The sequence below is a fragment of the Mchenga conophoros genome, linkage group LG18 (assembly GCF_057382185.1).
Source record: "Mchenga conophoros isolate Kocher_MC1m ecotype Shallow Benthic linkage group LG18, M_conophoros_male_GT1.1, whole genome shotgun sequence".
Taxonomy (NCBI): Eukaryota; Metazoa; Chordata; class Actinopteri; order Cichliformes; family Cichlidae; genus Mchenga; species Mchenga conophoros.
In genome coordinates, this window is record NC_140543.1 from 28639502 (window position 1) to 28657699 (window position 18198).

Genomic DNA, 18198 nt, shown 5'->3' on the forward strand with positions numbered 1-18198 from the left:
GACAGTAATTTCCACACTGAAAGTTTGACTTTGGGATCATTTCTGGTGAACAACCATGTTGCCTGTGCTCCTGACATGATGTGAGGATGCTCTCTGAGTCGGGTGGCTATGACTTTGAGATCACTGCTATGAGCAATGTGACGGTTGCGGCATGAAAGTTGGTCAGTTTGTGACAGAAGTTGATGTTTGCTCTCTATGCAAGCGCAGCTGATCAGAACAGGACTTCCAGTGAGAGCTTTCTAATGAAAGAACGTGAAGGAGGGATCAGATAGTTTAAATTAGGACTGGATTCATTTTCCAGCTTTTTGACTGCACCTCGTGCCTGATCCTGTAGTTGGCATTTGCAGCAGCAATGTGGTGCATGTAGGACTGAGGTAAATGTCACTCAGTGCAACACTGTGGTTGACTCATTTCTACTGTCTGAACTTTACAGCACAGAGGAACAGGGGAAAAGCCACACAGACACTTCTCAAAAGAAACTCTTGTTGAGTTTAATCTTTTTGTGAGCTTTGCCGGTACAAAAAATATAGACTATCACTCAACATAACCTTAAACAGGTTAGAGTTTAAATGCCAAGTCATAATAACTTACCACCAAGTTCCCTATGACCATGACCAACATGAAGACCAGGATGCAGAGGGGCTGGCCAGCCACTTCCATACAGTCCCACATGGTCTCGATCCACTCGCCGCACAAGACCCTGAACACAATCAGGAAGGAGTGGAAGAAGTCCTTCATGTGCCAGCGAGGCATCTGACAGTCAAAGGAGATCTTACAGACACAGTCCTGATAGTTCTTGCCGAATAGCTGCATTCCCACCACAGCGAAGATGAAAACAATGATGGCCAGCACCAGCGTCAGGTTTCCCAGGGCGCCCACCGAGTTGCCGATGATCTTGATGAGAGTGTTGAGAGTGGGCCAGGATTTTGCCAGCTTGAAGACTCGCAACTTATGATAAGAGAAATGTGAAGACAAATGATGCTGCATCTTCAGAATAGACTGACTATTACACTGTACAAGTTGCACAAGTTAACTAGACTTCAGAGTTAAAACCTTAAGAGACTTTTATGTTTTTAGATGTAGTCTGATTATTAGATATAATGTGCAACTCTGACAACTCTGTTCCTAGGTATCATCATTTTTTTAATGGACATATTATGCTTTGTCCATATTTTTATCTTAGACTTCACCCATCCGAGAACCCTTAGTTCATCAGCTGTCTGTTTCCCATTGCAAATAGTTGAATCTGCTCCCGTGTCTAGGTTTTGTCTTCTGTTCATCAGGAGCTGATCAATCGGAAATAATTAATCAATTTTCTTCAAAGTAACACAGAGAATGAACAAGATTTCCCTCACCAATCTGAAAGATCGCAGGACGGACAGTCCCTCCACATTGGAGAGGCCCAGCTCCATTAAACTGAGGCAAACAATGACGCCGTCAAAGATGTTCCAGCCCTGTTGGAAGTAGTAATAGGGGTCCATGGCAATCAGCTTCAGTACCATCTCAGCTGTAAATATACCAGTGAACACCTAGAAAAAAAACACAGAGTGACAAAAGGACATTTAGAGGTGAAAAATCCAGCAAAACACTAGGAATATTATATAGCTACAGCTTAATTAGTAGAGCATTCACTCTCTTTTAGATGAGTTGTTTCTCTTTTGTTGACCACAAATAAACAATTTTACACAACCGCCTTCAAAAGATGTGTAATTTGAATTTTATTAATGAGTGAACTAAAAACATTTCAGTGAAGGTTTCTGCACACAAACCTTAGTTCAACAGAAAATATAACAATGTATTTCAATGTGTTATTTCATTTTTGTTGTCGTTTTTAATTTATTCATATAAAGGTACATATAAAGTTATATAATTTTAAAATTACTTAATGTATTAATGTATTTATTTATTTACCAAATCTCTGTCAGAGTCTAAAATTCACCGGTAGGAAGAGATTTCAAAACAGAACAACAGGAAATCAATTCCACCTCTTGCTAAAAATACTCCATGTTATTAAAGATAATCGCAAATAGTCTAAAACAGAATCTTTGACAGCGGATCAGCATCACTGTATTTGACCTCCTGTCCTGCACCTGCTTTAAAAATCAACCTGTCTGCAAACAGAGACGGATTATCTGAATGCCGGCCAGTTCAGTTTCCTCTCTGTTCCACTCTCCTCTCCTTATCTAGCACCCGACAGCACTTATAGAAAGTGTGTTAAAAGCTGGAAACATCCCTCTGGTATCTTTAAAACCCTCTTACCAGATTGCCCACTGAGAGCATGGTGTTGAACTCATCAGTCATGGGGTAGTGTTCAAGTGCCATGAAGAGGGTGTTCAGCACAATGCATATGGTGATACCAAGATCCAGGAAAGGATCCATCACCATTAGCTTCACATACTCCTTCAGCTTCAGCCACCAGGGGCAGCAGTCCCATATCAGATACTTCTTGGCATACGTGTACCAGCAGGGATGGCACTTTTGCCTCGACTCCTCCAGCTCTGCAGAGACACCACACGGAAATGATTTATATCTGCAGATAACTTGATCATTTTTGAACAGCTAAAACCTGAAACCAGCGGCGATTCTAGGGTCCTTCTGCTAGCAAAGTTAACTAAAGTTAAATGTTATTTGGGCAGGTGGAGGGTTGGTTGAGAAAACCAGTTCTAATTTCTTCTACTATGCCTTCATTATAACAGCTGAGCATAAATACAGAAATCAGGGGGAAAGCTGGTTTGGCTTTGTTTGGGAAGTAGCAAAATCCACCTACTGGGACCTTAAATATGTTAGGTATCATCTGCTTAATGACACAAAACAGTACTAAAGAAATAATGGGAGATATATGCATTTGTTACACTATTTTCTGATGTAATAACTTCCTGGATATGTTATTTAGCAACATGTAGAGGATCTAGTAACCTTCAGACAAGACCAGGCTAGCTGTTTCCAACCCTTTTGCTAAGCTAGCTTCATATATCCCCAAAAAGGGATGTAATTTCTGAACACTTCCTTAAACAGTGAAATGGACGCACCGTCCATGGCATCACTATAAAAGCTGACAGAGCTCAGGCCCCTTTTCCTGCGCACGGGGGATGGATCTGTCACTGTGGGGGAAGGTTGCAGGAGAGGCCTTGGAACTGTCTCCTCTGTGCTGGAGGGCTTCTGGCAAACAGAAAATATCTAAAAAACAAACAAACAAGGCTGTATTGTCATGTTCTTATAAACTCATATTTAAACTTTTCAGAACAGTCTCATAACAACGGCTCCGTCACTCACTGTGTCTTCCCTGACTCTCTCCATGCTGTGAGCTGGCATGGACGTAGGGGTGAGCAGACCCATAGTCATGACTCCATTGTGGTCGAGGGAGATGTTCAGTCGACCGTTGACATTGAGGCTGGGGGTGAAGATTTGGGAGCAGTGGCTTCTCACGCTGCCCGTTCTCCTCTTCCATGGCGTCACTGTCGAACTGGTGCGACTCCTGAAGACGTCTCCGTGAACGCTGTACTCGTCGTCCGCGAAGTCGGCCTCTGAGTTGTTGCGAACGCGGAAGGAGCTGAAGATGCTGTTCTGGCTTCCTCGTCTGGTGCTGAGCGGGTGAGAGGATAGCGTGGCCAGCAGAGGGTGGGCCGGCAGGGGGGACAGGGGAGGCTACAGAAATATGGAAGAACGCATTAGCTTCTGTGGTTTCAACCATTAACAACTCGACAGCGCGCTCCTTAAGGTTACATACCATTACTTCTTCCAGGGGCTCCATCTTCTGTTCTGCAGCTTCTTCTGCCGTTTCTTCGGACAGCGTTCTGTGAGATCTTCTTCTTCTGCTGCTGCTTCTTCGTATACTTCCTGTGTACTTCACACAGAATGGAGACAGCTCCGGGGACAACACTGAGTCTGTCTCCTGTGCTTGTCTTTTTGCTGCCAGCTTCACATGGGATGAAATTGTTTGAAAGAGTTACAGTTGTGTCTGTCTTCAGCTGAAGGCGCACATGAAAATATGACAATGCACCGCACTTACTCTTTGCTCTCTTCTCAGGTGTTCCATGGCCATCTGAAACTCTCTCTCCTTCTGCCAGGCCTCAGCGATGGTTGCCTGATTCTGCTCCTCGTAGGCCATGGCCACCACAGCCAGGATAAGGTTGACCAGGTAGAAAGAGCCCATGAAGATCACTAGAACAAAGAAGATCATGTAGGTCTTCCCAGCTGAGCGCAGAGTCTGTGGGAATCAAAGAAAGTAAAGGCAATAAAAGCAAATTCACCAGAGTCACTGGTTCAGCACCAGAGGTGGGACCAAGTCATTGTTTTGCAAGTCTCAAGTAAGTCTCAAGTCTTTATCCTCAAGTCTCAAGTCAAGTCTCAAGTAATGTCAGGCAAGTCAGAGTCGAGTCTCAAGTCACTGGTGTAAAAGTCCGAGTCAAGTCACAAGTCTGAAACTTTGAATTTCAAGTCCTTTCGAGTCTTTAAAAAAAAAAAAAATGAAAAAAAAATGTTGCAGTTATGCTAAATGTAAATATTAGACCATGTAATTTTAAAATCTGTGTTTTTCTCAACACATGACAAAATAGTGAACTTAGAAAATATACACAAATTGTGAAATTGCACCTCTTTAAAATGCAGCTCAATTAAACCTAGCTCCAAGAATAATTTTCACCGACAGTTCTGAGATAAGCTGCATGTTATTCTTGGATGCGCTTGTAGGACCGGCTTTAAAATCGCATGACAAAAATATCATACACATTAAAAAAAACTGCATCACCAACGTAGCCTGGACAACATTTGCTAGTTAGATGAAGTCAGCTATCTCATCTTAGCATATTTATATGCATATTTATAATCATACGGTTCTTGGAGTGAGTGCATACACTCATGAAGTTTAGTAACTTCCGGTCACTGCAACAAGCCCAGGTACAGTTTACCGCCGGATGGGTGCAGGACCTTGAAATGCACCGTGTAGAACGAAAGACCATCGTACGTATCATAAGTTTACCAGTCTCACAAATCGTCGTCATAAATACATAATCGTACTGGGCAATTAGTGATACAAAAAACCTGTTTTATCCTGTGAATAAAAGTATATGTTTTTGTCAATGTACCATAATAACAGAAGCGAAACGCAATATTGTGTCAGGACAATTCACTATTTATGCACAATAAACACAATAAATAAAGGAGCATAGCGCGACAATTTCTGTTCAGCGCCAGACTTGCTTGTAACCTATATCACCAATTATGTTATGAAAATGACGTATTAAGTACTAAAAAACACTGACCTTCGTGTAAATGCTTGGAGCAGACTAACCTGTGAGCTGGAGTGTTCTAGGACGTTATATTTGGTCTTAGAATGGCTGCAATCCAGTCGCGTCTTTGTTACTTCGGAAACATGGCTTGAACAATTTCTCTTCAACGACGTAATCCGATAACAACCGATCTCTTTACCCGTCGGCTTCCCGTGGCTGTCATGCGACCGGCTATTGCAGTTAATAATACAACGGCTTCTTGACATTTTTGTGTTTCTTTTTTATCGCTGTATAACTGATTTTAATTGAAAGCCTGCGTGCGCTAGTACCGCTTGCCACGAGTTCCCAGAATCCTTTGCGGTTCTACCCATGAATGACGTCACATTTTCAATCTCTATATAATATGCATGTTAAATTTTATATTTGGGGTAAAATATCAAGTCTTTTCAAGTAAACCGGTTCAAGTCCAATTCAAGTCCCAAGTCATTGGTGTAAAAGTCCAAGTCAAGTCACAAGTCTTACAACATTTTTTCAAGTCAAGTCTAAAGTCATAAAATTAATGACTCGAGTCTGACTCGAGTCCAAGTCATGTGACTCGAGTCCACACCTCTGTTCAGCACTGTGTATAGTCATAAGGCAGATCATATGCTAAAGCTAAACAACACAGGTCAGTACAAAAAGGTTTCTGGCCACTTTGTGAAGTGACGTCTTATTCAATATCCGTTTAAGTATGTTAGTTGTGTTTCTCCACTATGTCACCCAGTTACTGATTCTTTGTGAAAGTGAAAACTACTTTGGCCCCAGAGAAGACCAGCAAATAGAAAAACGCTCCGAAAGCTCACAAAAAGACAACAGAAGTTGAATAAAGAACAAAGGACATGGGAAAAAAACTAAACAGAAGGAAAACAAAAGGAAGTAGAAAAGAACAAATCTGGGAGACAAAGTGATGAAACATCTGCTTAAGTAACAGAAACCAGAACATGTGAAAGACTGAAGTGAGGCAGAAGATGCAGGTAATCTGTGTTTTAATAGCAAGACACTGTAAATACATGTTTGCTCGTACATTTCAGCGTTAGCTCGTCACTTCCACAGCTGTTCTGTCCCCAAAAATGCTTCTGTTGTGTTTTCTAAGGGTCTTTTCTTTGTGAGCGTTTGAGTTGTTTTTCTGTTTCTATTGTGTTTTATTCAACTTCTATTGTTTTTTTTGTGAGCTTTGGTGACGTTTTTCTGTTTGTTGGTGTTTCCTTGAGTTGCAATGCGTTTGACCTCTTAGAGCCACTGCTGAAAACACTGAACCTATAAGAGGAAAATTGAACTTTTAAGTTGAAGGTTGTAACTACAGGATGCTGATAGATGAAAAAACCAAAAGTAGAAAATTGCACCTGGTGAAACAGTTTTTCCCAGTAGTCCTGCGTCATGAGACGGAAAAGTGCCAGGAAAGCCCAGCCGAAAGTGTCAAAGCTGGTGTAGCCATAGTTTGGATTCCTCCCTACTTTTAGGCAGTCAAATCCTTCTGGACACTTCCTGTAATGTGCAAATGATTGAGAGGTAGAAGATAAATGATTAGAGGCCAGGACTGATAAACAAAGGCCGAACACAGGAAATTAAAAGCAGCTGCGGAGAGATATAGCCGTGCCGGTGTGCGTGCTGCTTTCCCAGAGTTAAAAACATTCTACATGTGGCTCTGCGGCCTTTGACTTCACAGAGAAAACTGGGAGATGAGTCAGTAAGTACGTACTATCATCACCGTTATTTCAAAGAAGACGGCACTTGAAACCTGTTTCAGACAGGAGCACTAAAATGCACTGGAGCAAAAAGAGATTAGCCAGATGGATATCAAATTGCAGCAGGAAAAAAAAATCAGCTCGATTCCAGCGCCTCTGATCTTCATTGTCAACATAGTGGCATTACAGCAAATATTTAAGTCCAGCAGCTGAGAACAAGCTGGACTGCCATGTCAATCTCAGTGTGGAATAATTTCATAATGGCAGGCAAACAGCTGGGCGGAAGAGCGCTGCTGTGAGAACAGCTGTGGATCTCACCAACACGCCAGCTCACTAATATCCAGCAGCGAGGGCAGAGGATGCTGTGTGAGGCCAGCGACATCTTCCTGTCAGGCTAGCCCTCTGCTACATCACTCACACCAATCTGTTCACCTCTGTTAATCAATGCACATTTAGTTTATTTCATATCAACATTGTTGAGCAAAATTAGCAAAAATCTTTCTGTCAACTCGGCATCTAAACAAATGTTGTGATTTAAAAATTCGACTTTTGTCAAAAGGAAAACTTTATTTAAAAAAAAATGCACACTAACTGAAAACAGTATCATGCCTGTAAAAAATAACTGTCTTTTGTTTTAGTCTTTGTCAAGTTTGTCAGCTTAAAGAGGCTTTCGGAGCACGTGCTAATGGAGACTGTGATTTCTACAAGACTCCGAGTGTACTCCCAACTGTAAAGTTTATCCCGGAAATTTCCACCTTGTGTTTGCTTGAAGATGCCACATGCCATTGATTTTCTATTGTCTCTGGTCACAACTGCAAATCACTTCCTATGTGCACTATGTGGAGCTTCCTATACACTGCAGCTTAATGCGTCTTCAAGCAAACATGCCAAGTATACTGCTGAGTTCCTGTCAACTAAAGCTGCTTCCTGACAGGAAGTGATATACGGCAATGTCCAATGAAAGACCATGTTGGGTCTAAACTCAGAACAATTCACTTTAACAGACCATACAACCTCAATGACATTGAGCGACTAGCTGGTGATGCGACGAGGGCAGATCCGAGATAAACCACCAAGGAGAGTATAGGTTACTGATGATTGACATCCATGTAAAGCGGCCCTGGTGTGCTGGTGATTAATTCTTACGTCTGAGATCATTTTCAGCACAGTACTTATAACTTGACTTTGGAACATTTTATATACTTTACACATGAAATGACTAGTCTGGAAAATAAACTGCAGCTTAATTAAAAATGAAAATAATAATACAATGGTAAACAATGCATGGAAGGTGTCATATCACTAAGTTTAGCTAACAATATTTCCTGTAATCATCACTATTCCATGTTTTCATCGTGTCATTCTGCAATCAAGTCTGAGCAACTTTCTGTAGGTGCTCAGACTAGGTGCCTCTGTATGCAGTTTATAAATGAATAAACTGCACTCAATGATATGCTTGTTAATCCACTGTTGTCCATTAAACAGCTACAAAAATGTGAGAGTCCTTTCGTAGTTTTGTAATTGTGAGCAAGGTGCCTGCAGAGTTCATGTCCCATTAGTCTCTATAGCAACTGCCCAATGGAGCAGCTGCTGATACACACAGATATAACTCAGCTGTGCATCACATCTAAGTATTCTGCAAGTTTGTTTTTTCATGCATTTTTACCACTTGCTATTACTACTATTACTATATATATCTGTTCTCAGGCTCTAGGAAGTTATTTTTATATGAATTCTCTACCATAGTACACTGAGCAAAAATTCCCTTTTATTTTTTTACTTTACTGTTTGGGGGCTTTTGCCTTGATTAGAAAGGAAAGCAGGGAATGAGTGAGTTGGGGAAGACAAAGGTAAAAGCACCTTGGGTCAGAGTTGAACCCGGGCAGCTGAATTTAGCCTTGGGGTATATGGTCAGCTGCTCAAACTATGAGGTAAAGCAGTACCCCCATTTCATTCTTTTAACCACACGTCATTAAGAACAAACCCATGGCGACAGTGGCGGTCTACCCCAACTTCCTCAAAGCCTCTTGAGGAAGTTGGGGTAAGAGCTAAAAAGGACAACACTTATTGATTTTTTAAGTTAATCCAAAGAGGAAACCCAGGGAGCTGAAAATGAAGCCACTGCTGAGTGATGCAATCTGCAGTTCCTCCAGTTGAAAAGGCCTTATGATTTTATTAACCTGTTGCTTACTGGAATTATAGGAAGCATGCAGCCAAAAATCTAAAAAGCGACATGTGAAAAGAAAGGCAAAATATGAATAATAATTGATTTTACAAGTCATCTTGTGCAATCATTGGAGCACAGCTAACACAGGGTCAGGTGTGTTAGACCTCTATTAAAGCCCTTTGCTCCATGTTTACAATGTTTGGGTTTTTTTAATATTATATATGTGAGGACAACATCAATTTCCTGCTGTTTGTATAACATCTGTCGGTGGCAACAGTTTTTTTTCCTGGGTGGGGCTAAGGCGGTGAGTTTCCTGCCCGCATCGCTCCAGCTCAGGGCAAAAGTTGAAACTTTCAATACAATCAGTCATAATCCTTAATGCATAGTGGTTTTAAGATGTAAGGGGATAAGCACTTGCCTCGACTCTACAGTAGGCGTGATGGGGGCTATGCGCATGTGTGTGACTGTGTGTGTGTGTCATCATAACGTATCCAAAGCTTTAATTTGGAAATCTACTCAGGGATTACTTGTTGGAATACACTCAAAAGATTAAGCATCCTCTATGTTTTACGTCCTCCATCCTGACCTGCTTAATATCTTGCTCTCCTCCACAGCCAGCCTCAGAAAGTTCCATCTAAAAATGTTGCACAAGTTAAGAGGCCATCTCAGTTATCTGCCAGTAAAACCAGAAGCTACCTTATGGTATCTTTAACCTGTCAAGCATGTCACGAATCTGTGCCACTCTTGCTTTAGCTGCAGTTTAGCTGGAGAGAAAGTTTTTTAAAAATGCAGTAAGTGCAACAAAATGCATTTTCTTGATGATGATGTAGCAATGTTAAAATAAAAGGGGACAAAGACGCCATTAAAAACAACAAAAAGGTTCAAACTCTGCAGTATCGATTGCAGCGCTCTGTTAGAGCTCCACAAATGGCAAAAACACAAAAAGCGGGCAACAAAAGAAAGTTCACATGTAGTGACACATGTGGGACAGCTGGGTAGGTCTCGCCTGATCTTACTGACCCACTATTTAAGTGAGTTTAGTGACATCATTCCCCCGTCCAAATCTTTTGCTCTGACTTCAACACAAATTACTGAATCAGACGGTACTTCTTGGGAGATTAAGGTCCTGTGCTTTTGGAGGAGAGGGATTAAAAACTAAAGGGTGGCTGGATTCTGTTGCCTCTAAAAATATGTGACTACACTCATAATAACTATAACTGGGAATGGGAAGGATTATAAGTTGCAAATTAAATATAAATATGTATTTTTTAATTGTTCTTTGAATTCTATATAAAAACTGGAGTTGTGGCAGTCAGATAGTGTTAGCTTATTCATACTGGCAGTTTTTGTCTTGACTTGATTGATTGATTTGATTTGATTTGATTTTATTGATTAGCATTCAAATATCTCAGTGAAGACAGAACAAAGATCTACCACAAAGCAAGAAAGCATGAGACAAGGCTAATCAAAAGGTATTGGCTGAAGCATTTGCTTATTACGCCTTTTTGCATGCAGCTCCTGTACACAGGGCTCAAAGCAAATAATAAAACAAAGCAAAAACAAAACAAACAAACAAACCAAGAAGAAGAAGAAGAAAAAAACTTTCCACCTTAGAGAAGTAACTACATCAAAGCAAAAGAATCAAGAGGTTTTTTTTTCTTCTTGATTATTCTAACAAAATATCTGCATGAATTAAATATATGCTAAAATGCTAGTTTTAGCCACGGGCGACCGTGGCTCAGGGGGTTGGGAATCGCATCTGTAACCGGAAGGTTGCCGGTTCGATCCCTGGGCTCTCTGTCCTGGTCGTTGTGTCCTTGGGCAAGACACTTTACCCTACTTGCCTACTGGTGTTGGCCAGAGGGGCCGATGGTGCGATATGGCAGCCTTGCTTCTGTCAGTCTGCCCCAGGGCAGCTGTGGCTACAACTGTAGCTGCCTCCACCAGTGTGTGAATGAATAATGGTATTGTAAAGCGCTTTGGGTGCCTTGAAAAGCGCTATATAAATCCAATCCATTATTATTATTATTAGTTATTAATGTCGGCTAAACATTAGGTCCTTATTCAAACATTAGCTGATCATTTATAGAAAACGTCAAACTCCTCAAACATTTTAACTCTAAATATTCTCTGCTTTTATTAAAATATATATTTTTTGTTTTTTAGTTCACTAGCCTGGTTAGCTGTAACAAACATTGTGCAAAGGGTTAGCTCTGAAGCAAGAGGAGCTATTTTTGGTGCGCCCTTTTTTCAAGAATAAAAAGTTGATTTACTTTATTCTTAATGACAGTGTTTGAACAATTTGAACTGGTATCAACAAAAAATTGATAACAGCCATTGTAACAAAATTTCTGGTTCTTTGAGGAAAAAAACTTCTGTCCACGCAAATGTCAAAAACAGCTATTTTTTGACACAGTGATTGTCTCCGGCCAAAAAGTAGCTTTTGGCCGGAGACAATCACTGAGCTTACATAATCCAACAGTACTATGCTGTAGAAGTGAAGTGACCACCAGTGACAACCAGAAGATTGCTTCGAGTATGTGACTAGCTGAGGGTCACAAAAGACCATTTAGATAAACTGTGGACAAATCTTTTTTTTTTTATTTTAGAATCAAAGTAACTAAAACTTGGCTATAATCTTCTGATCATTAATCACTTTGGAAAACATGATCTGATAGGGTTAAGGCTGGAATGGACCGCTGGAGCCCCTGCTCAAAGCTTGTGTTATCTCCACTAGCAGCATTCTGTTGGATTCAATTGAGAATCCAGAGCATCTCATAAGGAGGCGGAAGGGTACCTTTCGCCATACTATTAGACGCCTCGGGCCGGGACAAATCGTCGGTATGTTGGAAATGAGAATGCTCTGAATCTAAAACCTAAAGGGTCAGGAGAGAAAAGCATATAAGACATGATTTAAATAGGGAAATAGCATGAGGGCAAAGACCACTACATTGTGTAACATCACTCTCAGTGAGATGCACGTGGCTAAAGCTGCTTAAAAGAATACAACATATGAAACTATAACCCACAACAACATCCAAGGTTGACCAGCGATGTTTAAGCAGACAAATCAAGTTCAGGTTGGCCAAGTTTTTTCCCTTCATTGTATTACTCTGATTCCTCTTGATATAAAAGGAATCTGGCGTGCCTTCTACCGTAACATAAAGCTTCTGGTATGTTTAATTACAGAATCATATTCAACAATTTCTTCACCATAAAAGAGAAACATTGCAAATATGCTACATCATCTCCTGCTGTCTCTAGGTGCTTATCCCTGCTTCTCCAAAAAACATGACAAGCTAATGGTACATGAAGTAAATGCATGACATAAACCTATAAGGTTTCATATAGAACCACCTTTGTTTAACGTGCAAATAAATTGAAAACATCTGCATCAAACTTCCCTGCAGAGGCTTTAACATCATCACCATGTTTTATTTGCTATCATTCATTATCTTGTATTATTAACAAGAGCACCTAATGGAAGCCATTTGTTGGAGCTACAGGATTTCAGATTCACACAGATGGGTATTTAGTTCACTATAACCCCTGAACTGGGCCTGGCATTGGGCAGAGTCATCCTGTTGTGCTTGTTTCAAAAGCATTTGGATTTACAGGATTATTCAGTGCGTAGGCTGAGTAGCAATATTTGGATGGTTTCAGACTGTGCCTTTGACTGGGAACAAAGTCCATCACCCATTTCACCTATGCATTTACATCTATATTTACTTACATCTAAGGACCTTATATTTAGCATTGTTTTGACTTATTTTAGCTCAGCAAGCAGGTTCGTCAGAAGCACTAGTTAAAAGCTTCAGTACAGTCGAAATAAAAATATGATAACAAAATATCAATCCCAAAGTGTTCTAGTCTGCTCCAGTTACCCTAATCACAGCACAGAGCTTTTGAGATGATGAAATTTCCAAAGACCTCCCGCTCTCCAGCTGGCAATGCCATGTCTCTCTGTGAAGAGCTCCAGTGGAGCCGTGGTGATTATCCACGCCACATGTTGTCTTGTGCTCAGCTTCTCTCAGGCGAAACCTCTCCCTCCAATGGGATCAGTTACCTATATATTATACCTAAGTCACAGACTGAGAATCCTAAATGACAGGACATCATCTATCATTGAATCCTCCTTTTCTTGTGAGCCTTGAGCTACATGTAACTACACATATATATATATATATATATGATATTACATAAGAGCCAAACAGGTGAACAGATTAAGAAGCAGTAAGAAAAGTGAATGTTTACTTACCCCGCATCACTTCCATATCCACATATTAAGGCATCCTTTGCTCCTTCAACTTTGTAAAAATTATCTGAGGAAAAGCCAGTTAAACATACAAAAAGTTGTAATATGTAAAGTATTAAATATTACATTGTTAAGAGCACTGTACATCTGATGATCAATAGCAGGCTCTTCTATTTTTGGCTGACCTTCACTGCTGAGGAAGTCCTCCGTGGAGCTCCAGGTTCTGTTGTTGCAGATGAAGGATGTGTTGGGGCTAAACGAGGAGTTGACGCAGTGCGAGAGACTGCGGACGCACTTTTGTCGCAGTAACCCCATAAAAAGCTGCAGGCCGATGAGGGCAAACACGCTGAGACAGAACACGGTCAAGATCATCACGTCTGCCAGCTTCTTCACAGACTGGATCAGGGCACCAACGATGGTCTTTAGACCTTGTGTGTGTGTGTGGGGAGGAAACAATATGTATTGGTTGTATGACACCATTACAGAAACCTTTGTGAATAACATTTAGACATTTTAGAGAGAACTAAAAGGAATCAAAGAAACCTGATTGTTCTCTTACCTGGGATAACTGAGATGGTTTTCAGTGCTCGCAGTACTCGGAAGGTTCTCAAGGCAGAGACATTTCCAAGGTCTACAAATTCAGTCAAATATCTGGAAATTCATACAACAAGTGAAGAGAAATCACATCTTTGTCTGGAATGTAGTGTTACAAGTTTATATTACAGCTTTTCAGCTGGTCAATGTTAATCTGACATTTTGTCGTCTTTTAGCTCATATTTTGGTCTCCACCAACCTCAAACTATTTTGTGTTGAGCTGCTTAACGTTCCACTAAGTTCAATAGCTAGTCACTAACTTAGTCTGCATGGAGTTAGGTGCTGGGGATGCACAGTGAGTACAGGCTACAACAAAACATTTTTGTTTAAAGTCTCCTGTTTTTGCCCTTTGCTCTCAAAAACAATGCTGCAAGGGCTCACATCCATTCATATGCATGTCATGTGCAGCTTCAAGGATGAGATCCAGTAGAAGTGTTTGTTTTTTTGTAACAAAGCAAATGTTGTGTTTCAAATCACCACGGAGAATTATTGCTTCACTAAGTGAGGGAGAGGATTTTTGTTTTTATCAGATGATTGCATTACATTTTTCTTAAAAACTGTTCCTCACAAGAGAATACAAACACAGATTCAGAGAATCAGAAGACAGTGATGATGTGTGCAATGGTGAAATGATATCTGTACTCACGCCATCATAATCACCGTGAAGTCCAGCCAGTTCCACGGATCTCTCAAAAATGTGAATGGCACTGTACAGAAACCTCTCGCTAATATCTTTATTGCTGACTCGAATGTGTAAATACCAGTGAAGGTATACCTGGAAAAGATCCATGGTAGGAGAACACAATGTAGCATTAGCACCAAGGACAACGTTACACTGAAACAAACTGGAGCTTTAAATACATCTCAACACTAAAACTATTTATAGTAAGATAACAATGAAGAGTTGTGTTTGAGATATGACGCAGCCTGCTGAAAGAGCTTGAAAAAGAAAAAAAATACTACTTGTTTAATATTTGTCACCATTTTTAAAAAATCTACCAAGATTTGAAATCTAACTATAACTAAAATCATGATAAAGTCCAAATCTTAAAACATATATAGACTGACAGATATAAAAAAAAAAGAAACTACATGTAGTGTGATGACAGCGTCACACAACTCATTTTCTCAGTTTGTGGTTTTTCAGAGTTTCGTGCTGTTTTACTGTATAAGTGGCACGGGCAGTTTATCTGCTGATGGTGCAATTGTACAATTGATTATCCTGTTTGGTGATCTGTTTTTGTAACTACATGGTCTTTATAGAGCATATATACACTCACTGACCACTTTACAAGATAATTCCTCATGATTCCTCAAATTCAACCAGCTGCTGGAAACATTCGTCAGAGATCCCGTTCCATCACATCCATAATTTGCTCTATTGGACTGAGGTCTGGTAATTGTGGAGCCCATTTGCACACAGTGAACTCACTTCCATGTTCACGATTTCAGTTTGAGATGATCTGAACTTTGTGACATGTGGCTAGGAAGAGCCATCAGAAGATGGGTACAGTGTCTAAAAACTGAAAGCAGGCAAGATGAATCCATGCTTTCATGTTTTTTTACACCAGATTCTGACCCTACCATCCAAATTAAATGGAGACTCATCAGACCAGGTGACATTTTTCCATCCATCCATTCCACTTATGGATGGCGAGAGGCGGAATATACGGTCACTGTCACATGGAGCAACATTTTTCCAATCTTCCTTTTTGCAATTTTGTGAATTTAGTTTCATTCTCTTAGGTGAGAAGGTGTCGCCCCTGTGGTCTTCTGCTGGTGTAGGCTTCAAGGATTGTAATGCTGGGTGTTCAGACATGCTCTTCTGCCTTCTTCTAGTTGTAACAAGTGATTATTTGAGTTATTAGAGGTTCTCCTCTTACCTGGCGTTAACAAGGCATTTTCAAACATTGTGAACTGTCATTCACTGGATACTTTCTTTCTCAAACTGTTGTCTGTAAACCCCGGCAATGGTTGCGCAGAAAAATTTAGTGAAAATCCCGGTAGCTTCTGAAATACTCAGACCAGCCCATCTGACAACAACAATCACGCCACATTCAAAGTCTTTTAATTCACCTATTCTGATACTCGGTCCGAAATTCAACAGGGCAAACTGAACATGTCTACATAGCAGAATGCTCTGGGTTGCTGTCATGTGATTGGCTGATTAGACATTTGTATTAAAGAGCAGTTCACTAGCTGGACCCACGTCCTCATTTTAGGTTTGACAGCGTTTTGGGGAAAGCCTCGAAGGCAGATCCCCATGTACTAAATACAAGTGAAGAAGTTAAAGAATTGAAAACAAGGAGGGAGGGAGGGTGGGGCACGTAAACAAGAATGAACAGCTTGCAGAACTGGAGGAACCTATATAGTTGACAACCGGAAGGAGCGTGTTTGGAGGCGTGGTCCCGCTCCTGAAATTCCGATACATAATCTCCAATTAAACAGGTATACCTAATGAAGTGATCAGTCAGTGTATGTAAGACCAACAATGCGGGAGACTGATTAAGACAAATGGAAAAACTATTGCAAAAAACAAAACTGCTTTTCTTCCCACATTAACTAAAAATGAATTCCTGATGTTGCAAAAAGTAAAAAAGTCTCTGTGAATGTGGACAGCCTGTTGCATGCTTCACCACCTCTTTACAGCATGCACAACACATTATATTGCAAGATTCTTCTCTTGGTTCAACTTAACATGCAAATGTGGTGTTTTCAAGCATGGCGAATATATCACATGCATCATATACTTACATATGTCAATTGATTCTGCCAGTTGCCACTGACAAAGCAACAAACCCCAGCAAACTACACATTAGAACGTATGCAGACAATTTTGAATCAAGAAAACAACTTCAAGCTGCATTAACTTACTCCAGGTACTTGGTCCATGTTGGTGGATCAGACATGGCCATGAAGAAACAGTTGGTCAGGATAGTGAACATTATGAACAAGCTAAACAATGTGAAAAGAGAGTTAAGGAATGTGTACTGTAAGGTGACGATTTACAGTTACCCAATCAAATACGTTTTTCTGATAAGCAGACGATGTATTCAAATAAAACAACAAAGGTTTATTGTAATCCTGTGGAGTATATACACGAGGATGAACGGTCACTGTTTGTACCTACAGACTACAGTAAATGCAGATTATAAAAAAACAATGTAAACAAATTCTATTTAATATCGACTCGGTAGAAAAACATAATCTCCCATATGGAGACATGGACTGAAATCCTAAAGGATCTACTGAATCAAATGATTGCAAAGATTAAAGTGCTTTAGCATAAAATGATAAGAAATTCACTGAAATGAACATTAAAGTTTTTCGCTATAATTTAAATTATCTGATTGATTATATTACATTATAAAATAAACCGATAGTTTGGGTATTGAGGGCTTTTAGCCTGCACTTCAGAACCGACTGCGGTAATCTGCATGTTTCAGAGAATCAGTAACAGAAGTGAAATCTATAACAGGGGAGAGTTGGAGGAAAATTTGGGAAAATTACAAATCATCTGTCTGACAACTAATAGTCAGCCATCACATGATGTGAAATCTCCTTGCTCTTATTTCATTTCAGAGATTAAAAGAGGGATATGAGGGGATTTAGTGTGCGATGCCAGAGAGAACCATCACAAAGATGTTTCAAAAATAGGACTGGAAAAATCCAATAGAAACTGACAGGGGGGAAATCAGTAAATATCACAAATTGGCTTATCTGTCAGCAGGAAGTGAAATCTGGACTTTTCATTGTAAAATATATAAATTACAGTAGGAATGGTTCAAACTAGTTTGTTCACGGCAGGACATCTGAGTCACAGTCTAATCCCCATGTTATCACATGTCAGGAAAATGACATTCATGTTTTTAGTTTAAAGAGAACACCCTTTTTTTTAGTGGTTTAAAAAGTCCCTTTTCAAGTGTAGCAGGGGAAGAGGAACACATGAGCCTTCAACAGATAAATAAAAGCAGGAAGAGGCACATGCAGAGAACCCAAAAAGGATATGAATGAACTAAAATCTTTATGGCAATCGCTCTGATGAGGTGAAATGGAGTAAATATGTAAAGTGCAGATGTGGCGCTGAATCTGAAGATGGCCTTCCCTTTGTTAAGTACTATAAAGGTCTGCAAGGGGGGAGAAAAAAAGAAAAATATAACATTATTGACAGAAATCACATTTTTGAAAAGACATCACACCAAAAAAAGCATTTCTTAAAATGATTTTCAC

The 18198-nt window shown here is 40.1% G+C and overlaps 1 protein-coding gene across 2 annotated transcripts in view; it reads right to left on the reverse strand.

The window, feature by feature from the left end:
• Positions 1 to 18198, reverse strand: part of LOC146554106 (sodium channel protein type 2 subunit alpha-like) — a 52184-nt gene that overhangs the window by 18292 nt on the left and 15694 nt on the right. For both annotated transcript variants that reach the window (XM_085253335.1, XM_085253334.1), the window contains exons 3-16: positions 17975 to 18095; positions 16843 to 16930; positions 14615 to 14743; positions 13934 to 14025; positions 13560 to 13802; positions 13378 to 13441; positions 6611 to 6752; positions 4010 to 4207; positions 3728 to 3916; positions 3274 to 3645; positions 3030 to 3177; positions 2260 to 2498; positions 1356 to 1529; positions 592 to 948 (exon numbers count right to left, since the gene is read on the reverse strand). In XM_085253335.1, the coding sequence (XP_085109461.1) occupies positions 592 to 948; positions 1356 to 1529; positions 2260 to 2498; positions 3030 to 3177; positions 3274 to 3645; positions 3728 to 3916; positions 4010 to 4207; positions 6611 to 6752; positions 13378 to 13441; positions 13560 to 13802; positions 13934 to 14025; positions 14615 to 14743; positions 16843 to 16930; positions 17975 to 18095 (2556 nt within the window). The remainder of the gene's footprint in view (positions 1 to 591; positions 949 to 1355; positions 1530 to 2259; positions 2499 to 3029; positions 3178 to 3273; positions 3646 to 3727; positions 3917 to 4009; positions 4208 to 6610; positions 6753 to 13377; positions 13442 to 13559; positions 13803 to 13933; positions 14026 to 14614; positions 14744 to 16842; positions 16931 to 17974; positions 18096 to 18198) is intronic.